Source organism: Bufo gargarizans, chromosome 3 (genome assembly GCF_014858855.1).
Source record: "Bufo gargarizans isolate SCDJY-AF-19 chromosome 3, ASM1485885v1, whole genome shotgun sequence".
NCBI lineage: Eukaryota > Metazoa > Chordata > Amphibia > Anura > Bufonidae > Bufo > Bufo gargarizans.
Genome location: NC_058082.1, coordinates 16,842,774 through 16,861,950, shown reverse-complemented (window position 1 = coordinate 16,861,950; position 19,177 = coordinate 16,842,774). Strand labels below are relative to the sequence as shown.

General features: G+C 53.2%; 1 protein-coding gene across 1 annotated transcript in view; it reads left to right on the top strand.

Moving 5' to 3' along the window:
• The first annotated feature begins 1,378 nt into the window (after positions 1 to 1,378).
• The window catches only part of LOC122931320, a 66,153-nt gene continuing 48,354 nt past the window's right edge, over positions 1,379 to 19,177 (top strand). Inside the window, exons 1-9 of the mRNA XM_044285385.1 lie at positions 1,379 to 1,458; positions 1,935 to 2,556; positions 2,631 to 2,822; positions 5,466 to 5,627; positions 6,055 to 6,732; positions 6,884 to 7,600; positions 8,866 to 9,802; positions 18,301 to 18,417; positions 18,506 to 19,068. Of these exons, the coding sequence (XP_044141320.1) occupies positions 1,995 to 2,556; positions 2,631 to 2,822; positions 5,466 to 5,627; positions 6,055 to 6,732; positions 6,884 to 7,600; positions 8,866 to 9,802; positions 18,301 to 18,417; positions 18,506 to 19,068 (3,928 nt within the window). The 5' untranslated portion in view covers positions 1,379 to 1,458; positions 1,935 to 1,994. The remainder of the gene's footprint in view (positions 1,459 to 1,934; positions 2,557 to 2,630; positions 2,823 to 5,465; positions 5,628 to 6,054; positions 6,733 to 6,883; positions 7,601 to 8,865; positions 9,803 to 18,300; positions 18,418 to 18,505; positions 19,069 to 19,177) is intronic.

Genomic DNA, 19,177 nt, shown 5'->3' with positions numbered 1-19,177 from the left:
CTCACAGACCCCTGATCTGTACACATCACTGCTGTACTGCACTATAGTACACTGTACACACCGCCTCATCACTGTATACAGTGTACTGCCCCTCACAGACCCCTGATCTGTACACATCACTGCTGTACTGCACTATAGTACACTGTACACACCGCCTCTCACTGTCTACAGTATACTGCCCCTCACAGACCCCCTGATCTGTACACATCACTGCTGTACTGCCTATAGTACACTGTACACAACCGCCTCATCACTGTATACAGTATACTGCCCCTCACAGACCCCCTGATCTGTACACATCATGCTGTACTGCATCGTACACTGTACACACCGCCTCATCACTGTATACAGTAACTGCCCCTCACAGACCCCCTGATCTGTACACACAGCACTGCTGTACTGCACTATAGTACACTGTACACACCGCCTCATCACTGTATACAGTATACGCCCCTCACAGACCCCTGATCTGTACACATCACTGCTGTACTGCACTATAGTACACTGTACACACCGCCTCATCACTGTATACAGTATACTGCCCCTCACAGACCCCTGATCTGTACACAGCACTGCTGTACTGCACTATAGTACACTGTACACACCGCCTCATCACTGTATACAGTATACTGCCCCTCACAGACCCCTGATCTGTACACATCACTGCTGTACTGCACTATAGTACACTGTACACACCGCCTCATCACTGTATACAGTATACTGCCCCTCACAGACCCCCTGATCTGTACACATCACTGCTGTACTGCACTATAGTACACTGTACACACCGCCTCATCACTGTATACAGTATACTGCCCCTCACAGACCCCTGATCTGTACACATCACTGCTGTACTGCACTATAGTACACTGTACACACCGCCTCATCACTGTATACAGTATACTGCCCCTCACAGACCCCTGATCTGTACACATCACTGCTGTACTCCACTATAGTACACTGTACACACCGCCTCATCACTGTATACAGTATACTGCCCCTCACAGACCCCTGATCTGTACACATCACTGCTGTACTGCACTATAGTACACTGTACACACCGCCTCATCACTGTATACAGTATACTGCCCCTCACAGACCCCCTGATCTGTACACATCACTGCTGTACTGCACTATAGTACACTGTACAACCCGCCTCATCACTGTATACAGTATACTGCCCCTCACAGACCCCCTGATCTGTACACAGCACTGCTGTACTGCACTATAGTACACTGTACACACCGCCTCATCACTGTATACAGTATACTGCCCCTCACAGACCCCCCCCCTTTCCTGGTCCCAGTGGAAGACTCCACACTCCACAGTCACGTGGTCCTCTGATCAATCACAGACTATGGGCGTGAACGTAGTAGTGGGAGGACTCACTCCTTTGGTCACATGACTGTTACGTCATCAAGATGCTTCTGTATCATGAAAGCTCGGTGCGACCGTGAGGTGAGGAGCGGTGTTAACCCGTTCGGAGCTGAAAGGGAGCGTTTCTCGCCTGTGTAGTGCTGTGGGTGGGGTGATGATTTGTGTGGCTCCGGGCGGAGCAGCGTGATAGGCAGGGGTAGCGATGGGGGTCTCTATGGAGTGGTCTGTACCGGGTGACACTATTGTAGTGCAGTATACACCCGCTGACGTCATGGTCTCCCCTACTCCTTCAAGCACAAATGGTTTTGTCTGTGGAATTTATGGGCGGGGCTCTACCTAGGAACCAATCAGGTAAATGCTGTCATTCTGAGGGCTGTAATGGAATAATGAAAGCTGTCTTCTGATTGGTTGTTGCTGCTGGTCTTATTAGCATGTGCAGCAATACATAGTAAATATGGCGGCTGGCTCTTTGATCATGTGACTGCCCCCATCGCGGTGTTATAGGTTACCGTATATGGCGCCTCTTATCTGCATTGTTGCCTCTTTCCTCTCCTCAGATGTCCACGTCGCTGGGACGGCTCCTCATGCCCCCCCTTTGACCGGCGGACGCCACCAGGATGCAGGCGGAGGGCGACGCGTTTAGTTGTCCAGACTGTGGGAAGAGCTTCAGTCAGCGCTCCACCCTGACGCGCCACCAGAGCCTTTGCCGTAAGTCCGGCAGTGCACCGGAGGCCTTCAGCAGTGCACATCAGTGCACCGTGTGCCAGAAAAGCTATGAGAGCGCCAGCCAGCTGCGCAGGCACGCCCGGAGCCATGGCGAGGAGGAGCGCTACATGTGCTGCCAGTGCGGCCTCACCTTCACCAGTAACGTCGCACTGGTCCGCCACCAGAGGACGCACAGCGCCGAGCGACCCTTCAGCTGTCCGCAGTGCAACAAGGGCTTCAAGTCCAAGGCAGCCCTTGTCCGCCACCAGAGGTCGCACTCCGAGGAGCAGCCGCCGCCATACCAGTGCGACGTGTGCACCAAGGGCTTCTCCCTGAAGAGCAGTCTCATCAGCCACCTGAGGACACACGCCGGAGAGACCCCCTACACCTGCTCCTCCTGTGAGCGCAGGTTCTGCTCCAAGTCTGACCTGATCGAGCACGAGCAAAGTCACCAAGAGGAAGAATCTGAGGAAGGTGCGAGCCGCCGATGACATCATCAAACTGTAACAGAGGTGACCACAGGCTAATCTAATGTTCTCCTGCCGCAGGTTCTGACTCCATGGACGAGGATGACGAGGATTTTATCAAGCTGAAGATCATGGACATCTCTTCTGATGAACTCGAGGATCCGTCCAGTTCTGAAAACGAGAACAACAATGATGAGAGGGGGGAGGAGCAGCCAGAAGACTCCGACATGATGGAGGATGTGAAGGAGGAGAAGGACATCAACAGGATCATAGGTAAAATATGTGGTGGGGGAGAGGCCAGGAGTCTCATGAGGACAGTGGGATCAGAATCTCATGAGGAGGGTCTGATCAGAGCCCCCCCCCCCCCGGAGGAGGGTTTGATCAGAGCCCCCCCCCCCCGAGGAGGGTTTGATCAGAGCCCCCCCCCCCCGAGGAGGGTTTGATCAGAGCCCCCCCCCCCCGAGGAGGGTTTGATCAGAGCCCCCCCCCCCGAGGAGGGTTTGATCAGAGCCCCCCCCCCGAGGAGGGTTTGATCAGAGCCCCCCCCCCCGAGGAGGGTTTGATCAGAGCCCCCCCCCCCCCGAGGAGGGTTTGATCAGAGCCCCCCCCCCCCCCGAGGAGGGTTTGATCAGAGCCCCCCCCCCCCCCCCCCCCGGAGGAGGGTTTGATCAGAGCCCCCCCCCCCCGAGGAGGGTTTGATCAGAGCCCCCCCCCCCCCCGGAGGAGGGTTTGATCAGAGCCCCCCCCCGAGGAGGGTTTGATCAGAGCCTCCCCCCCCCCCTTCCCGGAGGAGGGTTTGATCAGAGCCCCCCCCCCATTCGGAGGAGGGTTTGATCAGAGCCCCATCCCCCCCGGAGGAGGGTTTGATTAGAGCCCCCCTCCCCCCCCCCCCGGAGGAAGGCTTGATCAGAGCCCCCCCCCCCGAGGAGGGTTTGATTAGAGCATCCCCCCCCCCCCCCCTCCCCGGAGGAGGGTTTGATCAGAGCCCCCCCCCCATCCGGTGGAGGGTTTGATCAGAGCCCCCCCGGAGGAGGGAGAGGTGAAGATTCTCATGAGGAGGGGTCAAGATGCTTGTGAAGGAGGAAGGGCACAGGATACAGTTTGGGTTAGGGGTCGAGGTCGTTTAAGGACTTTGAATTTCCCATAGGATCTGTAAAGATGTTTCTTACTAAAACCGGACCTCACCTGTCAGAGGAGGAGGCTTGGATTTTTGCCGCTCTTTACTTCCTCTCTGCTGAAAATGTTTGGCAGCAGAAGAAAATATCTTGAATGTATTACCCAGGCAGGGACTAGCTAATAAATCCTGTGATCACAGCAGCCTCTGCACTGGGTAAAGCTGTGTGTTCTATCAGGGGAGGGGTGTGACAGTGACCAGGGCCGGACTGCTGATTCACTGTAATAAAGAAGACCCTGGGGTCACTCTCTTGTTATTGATTTAGGAATAAGGAGAGAACACCGCTCACTATTCTGACTGGTGTATACTGGGAGGCTGACTGGTGTATACTGGGAGGCTGACTGGTGTAGTCAGCAGTTGTGCAGGGAGGTTCTCATCTCATGTGTTTGGGCAGCTAGAGGAGGGTCAATAGTGACAGATATAACCAAGGACCCCACAGGAAACGCCAATCCCACTGTCGTCGGGCCAAGCATATTGAGCGCTCTTACATTCGCATGTACAGGACCTACTTGGGGCCTTCCTGTCGCTTATCAGCCTCATCCTATCAGTATCTGACCTATAGACACATCACTCATCAGCCTCATCCTATCAGTATCTGAGCTATAGACACATCACTCATCAGCCTCATCCTATCAGTATCTGAGCTATAGACACGTCACTCATCAGCTTCATCCTATCAGTATCTGACCTATAGACACATCACTCATCAGCTTCATCCTATCAGTATCTGACCTGTAGACACATCACTCATCAGCTTCATCCTATCAGTATCTGACCTGTAGACACATCACTCATCAGCTTCATCCTATCAGTATCTGAGCTATAGACACATCACTCATCAGCCTCATCCTATCAGTATCTGAGCTATAGACACGTCACTCATCAGCTTCATCCTATCAGTATCTGACCTGTAGACACATCACTCATCAGCTTCATCCTATCAGTATCTGACCTATAGACACGTCACTCATCAGCTTCATCCTATCAGTATCTGACCTATAGATACATCACTCATCAGCTTCATCCTATCAGTATCTGACCTATAGACACATCACTCATCAGCTTCATCCTATCAGTATCTGACCTATAGACACATCACTCATCAGCTTCATCCTATCAGTATCTGACCTGTAGACACATCACTCATCAGCTTCATCCTATCAGTATCTGACCTGTAGACACATCACTGATCGGCGTCTGACCTGTAGTCCTGTATCACTGATCGGCGTCTGACCTGTAGACACACGTCACTGATCGGCGTCTGACCTGTAGACACGCGTCACTGATCGGCGTCTGACCTGTAGACACGCGTCACTGATCGGCGTCTGACCTGTAGACACACGTCACTGATCGGCGTCTGACCTGTAGTCCTGTATCACTGATCGGCGTCTGACCTGTAGACACACGTCACTGATCGGCGTCTGACCTCTAGACACACGTCACTGATCGGCGTCTGACCTGTAGATACACGGCACTGATCGGCGTCTGACCTGTAGACACACGTCACTGATCGGCGTCTGACCTGTAGACACACTTCACTGATCGGCGTCTGATCTGTAGACACGCGTCGCTGATCGGCGTCTGACCTGTAGACCTGTATCACTGATCGGCGTCTGACCTGTAGACACACGTCACTGATCGGCGTCTGACCTGTAGACACACGTCACTGATCGGCGTCTGACCTGTAGACCTGTATCGCTGATCGGTGTGTGGGTTGTGACTTCTGTGTCTTGTGTATTCAGTCGAGGATCCTGATGACGAGCTCAGTGACGAGTGGGAGATGAAGACGTCCCCGGTGGACCGCTCGCCCTCAGATGAGAAGAGCCCACACTGGTTGGAGCAGCAGATGGACGCTGGGAAAATGCAAGGAAAGCTGCCGGTTGAGGATGGCAGAGTGGCTGACGGTAAGCTTCCCGTCTCCCCCCACTGCCCATTTTCCGCCCCGGCGCCCGCTCTGTAACTGCATGAATAGGCTGTGTAAAGACGTGTTCACATGTGGCGGTTTTGTTACCATTATCAGACCGTTGTCTAAAATCTGCATCATGTGAACTCAGACTTAAGTCGGACTAACCGGCGTATAATTTATCATTGAGGAATCCTGACAGATTTATGACGTAGCGGCAGAATAGTGACTTCAGCTCTGGAGGTGACTTGAGTATAAGATGTGATGTAACAGTAGAATTGTGACCGCAGCTCTGGATAGGAGTGGTGTATAAAACGTGACGTAGCAGCAGAATTGTAAATGCTGCTCTGTAGTTGCAGAATTTCGAGTGCAGCTCTGGAAGTGTCTGGAGTCTTGGATTTGTCAGTGATCAGTCTTCTTTCCTGCAGAGAAGTCTCCATCTGCACAGAGTCTTGTAAAACTTGAAGATGTTCCCGGAGATCCCGTGGATTCTGACTCTAAGATGTCATTACCAAATAACGCTAAGAGCGGAATCATCTGCGCGGACTGCGGCAAGATCTTTACATCGCCAGCACAGCTCTCTGCGCACCAGAAGACGCACGCTGCAGGCCGACCCTTCCCCTGCACCGAATGCGGCAAGAGCTTCAGTTACCGCTCCACCCTTGTCCGACACCAGAGGTCTCGCTGCCGTATTCTGGGGACAAAGAAGACCCCCAGCCTCAGTCAGGCCCTCACCGACACCTCGGAGCTCGCCCAGAAATGCGGCATCTGCGCCCAGAAGTTCCAGCACCTGAGCGAGCTAAAGAAGCACCTGACCAGTCACATGGGTGACGACGGGGGGCGCTACACGTGCCAGGACTGCGGCCGTGACTTCAACTGTAACTACTTCTTAGTGAGGCACCAGAGGACGCACACGGGAGAGCAGCCCTTTAAGTGCAAGCTCTGCTGGCGAGGATTCTCCCAGAGGGCGAGCCTGGTCATCCACATCAGGACACACACCGGTGAACGGCCGTACAATTGCTTTGTCTGCGGCAGAGCTTTTTATTCCCGCTCGGCCATGTTACGGCACCAGCGCAGCCGCCATGACATCATGAAGAACTGGAGAGGTGGGTGCAGAGTAAGGGATGTCGGCTGATCTGCATGTAGCGGGGGTCCTGTATTGTGTGCTTTATAATGGAGCTGGGGAGGGGCGGCAGCGCGCTACGTTTGGCGCCACTTTCCGCAGTAACAGTGCGCTATTGTGTTTGTCTATCTCAGGGGAGAAAAAAGGGAAGGCATCGAGTCGTGAACCTGTTCAGAGGAGCTCCGCGGACACGGCGAGAGTGGACTCCTCACAAGAGAGGACCCCGACTGTGAATCCTCATGGAGAAGGTGCGGACAGGAGACCTGATGCCATCACTGATGGGAAGGAGATGAATGGCCGCAGTCAGGGTCAGCGGTCCCTGGAGACAGACTTGGCGGCTCGCTCGTTGCTCGCACAGCACAGGAATCTGCTCTGCAACTCCAAGATCCGAGAGATCTCCAATAACTGTGCACTGGGCTCTCGGCCGGACTACAAATGTGGCATCTGTCAGGTGACCTGCATGGACCCCGGCGAGATGAAGAGGCACCTGAAGAGTCACGGTGGGGATCAGCGCTACATGTGTCGCCAGTGCGGCCGCTCCTTCACCAGTAACTTCTACCTGGTCCGGCACCAGAGGACGCACACCGGGGAGCGACCCTTCACCTGTCCGCAGTGCAACAAGAGCTTCAAGTGCAGCTCCGTCCTGCTCCGCCACCAGAGGATCCACTCTGCAGATCAGCCGTATCAGTGTGAGGTGTGCACCAAGGGCTTCTCTCAGAAGACCAGCCTCATCATCCATCTGAGGACACACACCGGGGAACGACCCTTCAGCTGCTGGATCTGTGGGCGAAGCTTCTGCTCCAGGTCTGCACTGATGCGCCATGAACAAAATCACATGCCAGGTGGACAAGGTGAGAGCCGCGCAAGACTGACGACCCGCCATACACCGAGATATATAACACCGTCGCCTATGGGTCATGAAAGCTTTCCCTGGAGATGTCAGGCTTATATTATCCCAGGTGTCCTAGTGGGTTTATAGCATTATTAATTCTGTTATATTTCTAGTGTCCCTGGTGTCCTTGTGGGTTTATAGCATTATTGGTGCCGTCCCATTTCTAATGTCCCTGGTGTCCTAGTGGGTTTATAGCATTATTGGTGTCGTCCCATTTCTAGTGTCCCTGGTGTCCTAGTGGGTTTATAACGTTCTTACTGTCGTCTCATTTCTACTGTCCCTGGTGTCCTGGTGGTTTTATAGCGTTCTTAGAGCTCTGTTAGATTTCTGGTGTCCTAGGGGTTTTATAACGTCCCAGTAGTTTGAAATCCTTAGTGATATATTCGTTAATGATATCCTGGGTATCGTACTGGTTTATATTGTCCCTGGTGGGACAGTTCTTTTATAGTATTGCCCCAGTGGGTTTGATATATTCATTGTGATCTATTTCATTACACTCCAGTGATGGCTTTGGACGGTTCCATCTGACCTGGTGGGTTATAGTCCCTGTGCTAGTAATGTGGGCCGGCAGCCTAGTGGTTCAACACCATTTCTGGTTTGTAGAGTCCCTGGTGCCCTGGGGGTGGTTATAGCATTCTTTGTGATCTGTTATATTTATAATATCCCTGGTGACCTAATGGCTTCAAACAATCCATGTTCCCTGTAGCGTCCCCTCTGCCCGGGGGGCTGTGTAGCGTCCCCTCTGCCCGGGGGGCTGTGTAGCGTCCCCTGCTCCCCGGGGGGGGGGGGCTGTGTAGCGTCCCCTCTCCCCGGGGGGGGGCTGTGTAGCGTCCCCTCTCCCCGGGGGGGGGGGGGGGGGCTGTGTAGCGTCCCCTCTCCCCGGGGGGGGGGGGGGGGCTGTGTAGCGTCCCCTCTGCCCGGGGGGGGGCTGTGTAGCGTCCCCTCTCCCCGGGGGGGGCTGTGTAGCGTCCCCTCTCCCCGGGGGGGGGGGGGGGCTGTGTAGCGTCCCCTCTCCCCGGGGGGGGGGGGGGGCTGTGTAGCGTCCCCTCTCCCCGGGGGGGGGCTGTGTAGCGTCCCCTCTCCCCGGGGGGCTGTGTAGCGTCCCCTCTGCCCGGGGGGCTTTACTTACCTGGTGAATTAGTGTCAGTACACAATGCTTCTGGTGATGTGATTCGGGTGGTCTCATCCTCTGTGTATTTTTTTTGTTTTTGTTTTTTGATTCAGAGAAAATTTCGACAAGAAGCGCCCGACGAGAGAAGGAGAAACATTCTGTCAAACAGGAGCCTGTATACGAGGAACGAGATGCGCAGCGTTCCCCGAGTAGAGGAGACTCCGCGGCACAGGAACAGCGCAGGGAACACAGGAGAGAAGCGGAAAATGACAGGAATCCTGGAGATGTTAGGAAGGAAGCCTGTGGTGAGGAGGAGAAGCCACAGGTGGAGCGGGAAGGGTGCAGCAATTGTATGTGTCCGGACTGCGGTAAGTTCTTCCCTTCTGACTTGCTCCTCAGAGAACACCAAAAGCTGCACGCGGAGAACCCCTGCTACGTCTGCTCCGACTGTGGGAAAAGCTTTGGTCACCGCTCATCTCTCCTCCGTCACCGGAACTCGCACTGCAGCCAGCAGCCGGGGATCGTCTTCCCAGAGCCAGTCACGTCCATCACTCCCGGCCAGCAATTCCACAAGTGTGGCATCTGTCACCTGAACTTCTCCTGCTCTAAAGACCTCAGGAGGCACCTGAGGAGCCACAAAGGAGACGGTACGTTCATGTGCCGCGAGTGTGGTCAGACGTTCGCCTGCAACTTCTCTCTGGTGAGGCATCAGAGGACACATAGTGGCGAGCGACCCTTCACCTGTCCGCAGTGCAACAAGAGCTTCAAGTGCAGCTCCGTCCTGCTCCGCCACCAGAGGATCCACACCGGGGAGCAGCCGTACCAGTGTGACGTGTGCCTACGATGCTTCTCCCAGAAGCCCAGCCTCATCAACCACCTGCGGACACACACCGGGGAACGACCCTTCAGCTGCCAAGTCTGTGGGCGCAGCTTCTGCTCTCGGTCCGCCCGGATGCGACACGAGCAAGGTCACCAACAGGACTCTCAGAGCAAAGAGGCAGCAGCCCCTGGAGGGCTGGGGGAAGGGGATGGTGGGCCTCCACCCCTGCTGTGACGTCCTCACCCTGGACTCTAGTCTTAGTTTCAAGTTTTGACTTTATTTAATAAAATGGTTGTTCCCAATAAATGACCTGAGCGCCGGCATCCTGTCACCACGGGGGGGGTCATTCCCCTAACCCTGGAGACCCCAACTTATGTAGGTCCACCAATCAGGAGCCTGGAAGAGCCGAGGCCACCCTGGGAATGCGGTAATGGAGGCCATTCTGGTTGGCACTCAGCTTTAGCAGGCGGAATAGAAAGAGTGAGTGGGGTCTGCAATTTCTGCCCATTTCCTGGTTTAGGGGGCAGTAAAGAATCCCTCTCCACAATGATTTGAGGAGATCCTAGAAGCAGATGTGAATCCGCTGTGTCTCATTTGACTTCACCTGGTTTTCACCCTTTAACCCCTGTACAGGGATCTGAACTTTGGTGCAGGGGAATCACCAGGCGACTACCTCCTGGAGTAGTCTCTGTTCAAGTGATGGCAAACTTAGTCAGTAACAGGCTGAAGTCAGGGCAGTCAGAGTTCATGAGACCTGATTACCAGGGCGGGCAGAGTACGTGCAATCCGATGGACAGGCTGCTCAGGGTCACTCTGGCGATGGGGAGGGTCAAATCCAGAAAACAGGCAGAAGTCAGTACATGGGCAGACAAATGTTTAACAGCAGGCACCCTCCTACAATACCGCCAAGTGGCAGACGCACTGTAAGAGTTGGAGGAATTGTGTGCGCCCTGCGGGCAGACAAGGAGCAGGCCGCATGGAGTGACCGCCAGGAAGGCAGAAGAGTAAGTGTGTCCAAGCTGCTGGGACCTGGAGTGCTGAGGTAGGTGAGCAGAATGGCGTTAGTGGGGGGGCTGCTACTATAGCTCTGACTGGGGTCAGCAGCAGCCCCAATCACACCAAACTAAGTCTGCGGGATCTTGAGACCCCCCCCCCCCCTTCTCCAAATAGCACCGTGTAACCCTAATTTACCTTGTACCTCTTTTAAGGAACATAATGTCTGCTCCAGTCACACCCAGAGCTGCAGTCACTCTCTGTTATTGGGGAGCAGTGCATTGTGGGAGATAGCAGCAGTAAAAGTAGAAGACCACCACGGATGGTTGTGCCTTGGACTGTAGTTGGGGTCTTCACTGCTGGGAGGAGCGCACGTGATGACCTCCAGAAAGAATACCCCAGAACACAAGATTTGGGGGACGAGGCTGTAATTAGTGACTCTACATATGGATATAGGGGAAGCCACAGCCCAGACTTCAATGTCGGTGGACCACCTGTGGCCGGGCGCTCCAGCTGATACGTTACTGGGACCGCATCTGCCCAAAAATTGTGCTGGCTCTGGCCCAATTCAAGCCTATGTGAAAAACATTTTTTTTAGAACCATTGCAGTCTATGTGGCTGTTCACACTGCTGTTTCCGGAACCAATTCTAGTCTGTGGGGCTGCTCACATGGAGGTTTTTATTTAAATTTTTTATAGCAGCCAATAGGACGTCTTATTTTTGTCTGTTTTCACTGCCTGACGGATCCCCCTGTGACTGTTTGTAACAGCTGTTCAGACAGGAGCACCCTCGTCTAACGTCCACTAAAAATGGGTATGCTGGGGTAAAAGAAAAACAAATCCCAACCACTAGAACGTGAGAGGACACTCGCTGCTCACTGGCGGAGGCATCAGGACCTGACAATGTCAGCGTGGTGACCTCACATGGGAGCGCAGGTCCTGCAGCACCCAGGGAAGAGGGAGAGCAGGTCCTGCAGCACCCAGGGAAGAGGGAGAGCAGGTCCTGCAGCACTCAGGAAACAGGGAGCGCAGGTCCTGCAGCACCCAGGGAAGAGGAAGCGCAGGTCCTGCAGCACCCAGGGAAGAGGGAGCGCAGGTCCTGCAGCAACCAGGGAAGAGGGAGCGCAGGTCCTGCAGCACCCAGGGAAGAGGGAGCGCAGGTCCTGCAGCACCCAGGGAAGAGGGAGCGCAGGTCCTGCAGCACCCAGGGAAGAGGGAGCGCAGGTCCTGCAGCACCCAGGGAAGAGGGAGCGCAGGTCCTGCAGCACCCAGGGAAGAGGGAGCGCAGGTCCTGCAGCATCGAGGTAAGAGGAAGCGCAGGTGCTTGCAGCATGCAGGGAAGAGGGAGCGCAGGTCCTGCAGCATCCAGGGAAGAGCGCTCACAGGTCCTGCAGCATCCAGGTAAGAGGGAGCGGAGGTCCTGCAGCACCGAGGTAAGAGGGAGCGCAGGTCCTGCAGGATCGAGGTAAGAGGGAGCGCAGGTGCTTGCAGCATGCAGGGAAAAGGGAGCGCAGGTCCTGCAGCATCCAGGGAAGAGGGAGCGGAGGTCCTGCAGCACCGAGGTAAGAGGGAGCGCAGGTCCTGCAGCACCCAGGGAAGAGGGAGTGCAGGTCCTGCAGCATCGAGGTAAGAGGAAGTGCAGGTGCTTGCAGCATGCAGGGAAGAGGGAGTGCAGGTCCTGCAGCATCCAGGGAAGAGCGCTCACAGGTCCTGCAGCATCCAGGTAAGAGGGAGCGGAGGTCCTGCAGCACCGAGGTAAGAGGGAGCGCAGGTCCTGCAGGATCGAGGTAAGAGGGAGCGCAGGTGCTTGCAGCATGCAGGGAAAAGGGAGCGCAGGTCCTGCAGCATCCAGGGAAGAGCGCTCAGAGGTCCTGCAGCATCCAGGGAAGAGCGCCCGCAGGTCCTGCAGCATCCAGGGAAGAGCGCTCGCAGGTCCTGCAGCATCCAGGGAAGAGCGCTCGCAGGTCCTGCAGCACCCAGGGCAGAGCGAGTGTCCCTGCATGTGCCTGTGCTGAGGGGAGTGTTTTTTGTCGGCTCTATAGAGGGGAGCATAATTTATACTGGGGCCACTGGAGGCCATTATTTATACTGGGGCCACTGTAGAGGCCATTATTTATACTGGGAGCACTGCAGGGGTAGGGGTTAAAAAAAATACTAAATCAGTTTTTAACAGCCATTAAAACAGATAGAGAAAATGGATGCACAGACAGATGGAAAATGGCGTGTATCCACCCCCCAGCCCGACTGATATACCACCCGAACCCCACCTCTCCTGCCCCGTTACCCTCCTTCATCCGCCCACCAGACCTCTGAAATACACCTGAGCCGTATGTGGAATTTCAGGACCCAGAGGTGGGATCCTCCTTTACCGGACAATGTAGCCAGAAAGTTCTCAGATCGGAGCGCCCCTTTAACTATTCACTCCCATCATGTGAATGGAGGGTCCCAGTGGTCAAACCCCCATTTTACAGTAAGTCATATGTAATCACTTACTATGGCCCCCCTTAAGGGTTTGTCTGCTGTAACCAGCCCTGTAGGGGGACGAGGCAGGAGAGGCCACAGGTGAAGCGTACGGGGCAGGCTAGCCTGTGGTGATACGTAGTGGCTAAGCCTTAGGGTTGTCTGGAGAGAAATGGGTTAAAAAGTAGAAGATTACTCCACATGCCTGCCACCGATCCAGCACTTCCTGCACCTCCATTTCCTGGTCCAGTCCCTACACACAAAAAAGTCCAGTAACTGCGCAGCCAATCACTGCCACTGTGGAAACGAAGGACTGACATACAGTCCTGATCAAAAGTTTAAGACCACTTGGCAAAAAATCCTATTTATCCATGGCTGGATCCTAACAAGGTTCCAAGCGGAGCTTCAACATGCAACAAGAAGAGATGGGAGTGAGACAACATTTTTTGAGCATTCAATTTAATGAAAACGAATAAACTGAAACAGGCTGTTTTTCAGCTGATCAAAAGTTTAGGCCCACACCTCCAAAAAAAAACTAAACCCCTCAAAACAGAAATCCAACCTCCAAACATGAGCTCAGTAATGAGTAGCTCCGCCGTTGTTGTTTCGGCATGCTTGATGCAAGCGTTTCCATGAGGTGAGTGGGAACATTTCCCCAAGTGGTGAAGACGGCCGCACGAAGGCCATCTACTGTCTGGAACTGTTGTCTATTGTTGTAAACTTCCCTTGCCATCCATCCCCAAAGGTTCTCAATGGGATTTAGATCAGGGGAACACGCAGGATGGGCCAAAAGAGTGATGTTATTCTCCTGGAAGAAGTCCCTTGTCCTGCGGGCATTGTGTCCTGTAGCGTTGTCCTGTTACCACACAGATGAGGGCCCTCAGTCATGACGAATGCTCTCTGCAACATCTGGACATAGCCAGCGGCCGTTTGACGCCCCTGCACTTCCTGAAGCTCCATTGTTCCACTGAAGGAAAAAGCCCCCCAGACCATTATGGCGCCCCCTCCACTGTGGCGCGTAGAAAACATCTCAGGTGGGATCTGCTTGTCCTGCCAGTAACGTCGGAAACCATCAGGACCATCAAGGTTACATTTTTTCTCATCAGAGAATAAAACTTTCTTCCACCTTTTGAATGTCCCATGTTTCTCTCTTGCAAAGTCCAAACGAGCAGTTCTGTGGCGTTCAAGGAGACGAGGTCTTTGAAGACGTTTTTTGTTTTTGAAGCCCTTCAGTTTCAGATGCCGTCTGATGGTTATGGGGCTGCAGTCAGCACCAGTAAGGCCCTTAATTTGGGTCGAGGATTGTCCAGTGTGTTGACGGACAGCCAATTGGATCCTCCGGCTCAGTGCTGAGGACATTTTTTTGGGTCTTCCACTTGACTTTTTTGTTCCATAACCCTCAGGATCATTTAAGAAATTCCAAATGACTGTCTTACTGCGTCCCCCCTCAGCACCGATGGCGGCTGTGAGATTTGGCCTTTTAAAGGCAGGTGGTCCTAAACTTTGGATCAGCTGAAAAACATCCTGTTTCAGTTTATTCGTTGTTTTCATTAAATTGAATGCTCAAAAAATGTTCTGTCTCACTCCCATCTCTTCTTGTTGCATGTTGAAGCTCTACTTGGAACCTTGTTCAGATCCAGCCATGCTAAATAGGATTTTTTGCCATTTTTCAAGTGGTCTTAAACTTTTGATCAGGACTGTATCCGTTCCTGAGGCAGATTCCAGGTGTGGACCTGTGTCAGAAATCCAGAGGTCAGAACCACCGTGTGAACACGGCCAAAGAGCTTGTGACGGGGATACTGCTGATATACCCTACTATATATACCACATATAGTGCATGAAAAAGTCTTCACACCCCTTGAACTTTCCTCATTTTTTCACGTTCCCCCCACAAACTTTACCCCTTCCAGACCGGGGGTGTTTACCCCCCTCCTGACAGGGACGTTTACCCCCTTCTTGCCCAGGCCATTTTGACATGTGTCTCTTTATGAGGTAATAACTTTTTGGAACACTTTTACTTATCCAACCATTCTGAGACTGTTTTCTCGTGACACATTGTACTTCATGTTACTGGTAAACTTAGGTTAATATTTTTTACTTATTTATTTAAATCTAATTTACAGAAATTTAAAAAAAAATCACTTTTCTAAATTTGAATCTCTGCTTTTACGACAGACAGTGACGCCTCACAAAATACTTATTAGTTAACATCCCCCATTTGTCTACTTTATGTCGGCATCATTTTGGTAAGGTTATTTTATTTTTTTAGGAACTTTAGAATTTTAGAAGCAATTTTTGAAATTTCCGAGAAAATATCCAAAATACATTTTTTAAAGGACCAATTCAGTTCTGAAGTCACTTTTGAGGGGCTCACATAGTAGAAACCACCCATAAATGATCCCGATTTTAGAAACTACACCCCTCAAATTATTCAAAACTGGTTTTAAAAATGTTGTCAACCCTTTCCACAGGAATTAAAGCAAAATGTTGTTGAAATTTCAATATTTTACTTATTTTTGCAGATTTTTCATTTTTATCTATTTTTCCTGTAACACATCAAGGGTTAACAACAAAACAAACCTCACTATTTATTACCCTGACTCTGCCGTTTAGATAAACCCCCCATATACGGTGGTAAGCTGCGGTACGGGCACACTGCAGGGCGCAGAAGGGAAGGAGCGATAGATGGGTTTTGTAAGGCAGACTTTGCTGGAATGGGCTTTAGGCGCCATGTCGCATTTGAAGAGACCCTGAGGTTCCCTCACAAAACCCCCAAAAAGTTACCACATTTTGCTAACTACACCCCCGAGGGATTATTTAAGGGTCTTAGGGAGCACTTGACCAAACAGGCGTTTCATAGAATTTATAATACTTGGCTGCGAAAAAGAAATTTTTTTTTTTTACAATAAAATTGTGTTTTAGGCCCAAACTTTCTTCTTCACAAGAGATAACAGGAGAATGTCCCCCCTACAATTTTCTACCCATTTTCTCCTGAATAAAGTAACACCCCACGTGTGGTTGTAAACTGCAGTTTGGGGACACGCCAGGGGTCGGAAGGGAAGGAGCGGCATCTGGATTTTCTAACATGGAATTTTCTGACATGGTTTTTAAGAGCCATAACTTTTTTTGTTGTTGTTGACTGCTGCGGGAGGGCTTATTTTATGTGGAACAAGCTGCAGTTTTTATTGGCACCATTTAGTGTTTTTTGATTATTACCACAGGTGTATAGCATCCAGTACTGGCAGACTGCAGGGCTAGCGGTCATACAGATGCCGGATATCCTCCTGTGGTGGCGGTCATACAGATGCCGGATATCCTACTGTGGTGGCGGTCATACAGATGTGAATATCCTCCCATGGTGGCGGTCATACAGATGCCGGATATCCTCCTGTGGTGGCGGTCATACAGATGCTGGATATCCTCCTGTGGTGGCGGTCATACAGATGCCGGATATCCTCCTGTGGTGGCGGTCATACAGATGCCGGATATCCTCCTGTGGTGGCGGTCATACAGATGCCGGATATCCTCCTGTGGTGGCGGTCATACAGATGCCGGATATCCTCCTGTGGTGGCGGTCATACAGATGCCGGATATCCTCCTGTGGTGGCGGTCATACAGATGCCGGATATCCTCCTGTGGTGGCGGTCATACAGATGCCGGATATCCTCCTGTGGTGGCGGTCATACAGATGCCGGATATCCTCCTGTGGTGGCGGTCATACAGATGCCGAATATCCTCCCGTGGTGGCGGTCATACAGATGCCGGATATCCTCTTGTGGTGGCGGTCATACAGATGCCGGATATCCTCTTGTGGTGGCGGTCATACAGATGCTGGATTTCCTCCTGTGGTGGCGGTCATACAGATGCTGGATATTCTCCTGTGGTGGCGGTCATACAGATGCTGGATATCCTCTTGTGGTGGCGGTCATACAGATGCTGGATATCCTCTTGTGGTGGCGGTCATACAGATGCTGGATATCCTCCTGTGGTGGCGGTCATACAGATGTGGATATCCTCCTGTGGTGGCGGTCATACAGATGCTGGATTTCCTCCTGTGGTGGCGGTCATACAGATGCTGGATATCCTCTTGTGGTGGCGGTCATACAGATGCTGGATATCCTCCTGTGGTGGCGGTCATACAGATGCTGGATATCCTCTTGTGGTGGCGGTCATACAGATGCTGGATATCCTCTTGTGGTGGCGGTCATACAGATGCTGGATATCCTCCTGTGGTGGCGGTCATACAGATGCTGGATATCCTCTTGTGGTGGCGGTCATACAGATGCTGGATATCCTCCTGTGGTGGCGGTCATACAGATGCTGGATATCCTCTTGTGGTGGCGGTCATACAGATGCTGGATATCCTCTTGTGGTGGCGGTCATACAGATGCTGGATATCCTCTTGTGGTGGCGGTCATACAGATGCTGGATTTCCTCCTGTGGTGGCGGTCATACAGATGCTGGATATTCTCCTGTGGTGGCGGTCATACAGATGCTGGATATCCTCTTGTGGTGGCGGTCATACAGATGCTGGATATCCTCTTCAAAGCTCTTCCATCTTGGATGTGTAAATAAGACAAGGTGGTTGGCGTCTGCCGCTGTAATTGGGAGATCCGTTGCCCCATCCAGTCCCAGATGTTCCTCATGTGGGAGAGATCTGGTGATGGAGCTGGGGAGCTGCTGGAGACCGCGATGAGCACACTGTGTAGTGCCAACAGTATGATAACTTGTTGGAACACCACTTCTTCTGGGTCATATAAGGTAGTAGGACTGGTTCTATGATGTCCTGGACATCCTGAAGGCTGCTCGGTGTTCCCAGATGGGAATGGGCATGGCAGCTAATGATGCCCCCCACCATGACACCTGGTGCTGGTCCTGTGTGTCTCCGCACTATGTATCATGGATGTAGGCGTCCTCCAGCCTCCTGTGATCTCTGATGCGGCCACCATTAGTTGATTGCCATTCATGCCTCCAGTGGGTTCTCTCGTGGCTCCAGTGCAGACGCTCTTGTCAATGACGAGGGGTCATCAGTAAATGAACAGGTGGAGTGTGTGACCACAGTCCTACTTCAAGTAGATGGGTCTCTCCTCTGAGATATGGAGGCGTTCATCTCACTTTCCTGACCGTCCAGAACTGTCCACGTTAGCAACTCCTCATCCACTTCTATCCAAACTTATTATGAATGGACCATCCAGCTTCTCGAAGTCCCACTATTCATCCCTTTTCAAGTTCTGGTGATTGCTCATATGGTCCACACCTTCATCTTCTCATCATAGTCAACATTTTAAGCAAAGCCAATCAACGGTCCTGTTAAAAAGAAGATGGAGATGGCAGCGTGGGACAAAAACCAACAGTGATGACAGACAAAAGTCTGTGGAGCATCTGTATGTTAGGTAAGAGAGTGGAGCTCTGATCACTATCCGTAAAAACCTCCAGCATCGCCAGGTTCTAACATTGGCTTTTTGCCATATCTCGTTCTAGATGTGTCACTTTCCAAGGCTATTCTGGGGGGGCGGCATCTCGGGGCGACCGCTCTGAAGGCGGGATCTCGGGGCGAACGCTCTGGAGGCGGCATCTCGGGGCGACCGCTCTGAAGGCGGGATCTCGGGGCGAACCCTCTGGAGGCGGCATCTCGGGGCGAACGCTCTGGAGGCGGCATCTCGGGGCGAACGCTCTGGAGGCGGCATCTCGGGGCGAACGCTCTGGAGGCGGCATCTCGGGGCGACCGCTCTGGAGGCGGCATCTCGGGGCGACCGCTCTGGAGGCGGCATCTCGGGGCGACCGCTCTGGAGGCGGCATCTCGGGGCGACCGCTCTGGAGGCGGCATCTCGGGGCGACCGCTCTGGAGGCGGCATCTCGGGGCGACCGCTCTGGAGGCGGCATCTCGGGGCGACCGCTCTGGAGGCGGCATCTCGGGGCGACCGCTCTGGAGGCGGCATCTCGGGGCGACCGCTCTGGAGGCGGGATCTCGGGGCGAACGCTCTGGAGGCGGGATCTCGGGGCGAACGCTCTGGAGGCGGGATCTCGGGGCGAACGCTCTGGAGGCGGGATCTCGGGGGGCACCCTCTGGAGGCGGGATCTCGGGGGGCACCCTCTGGAGGCGGGATCTCGGGGGGCACACTCTGGAGGCGGCATCTCGGGTGCACACTGGAA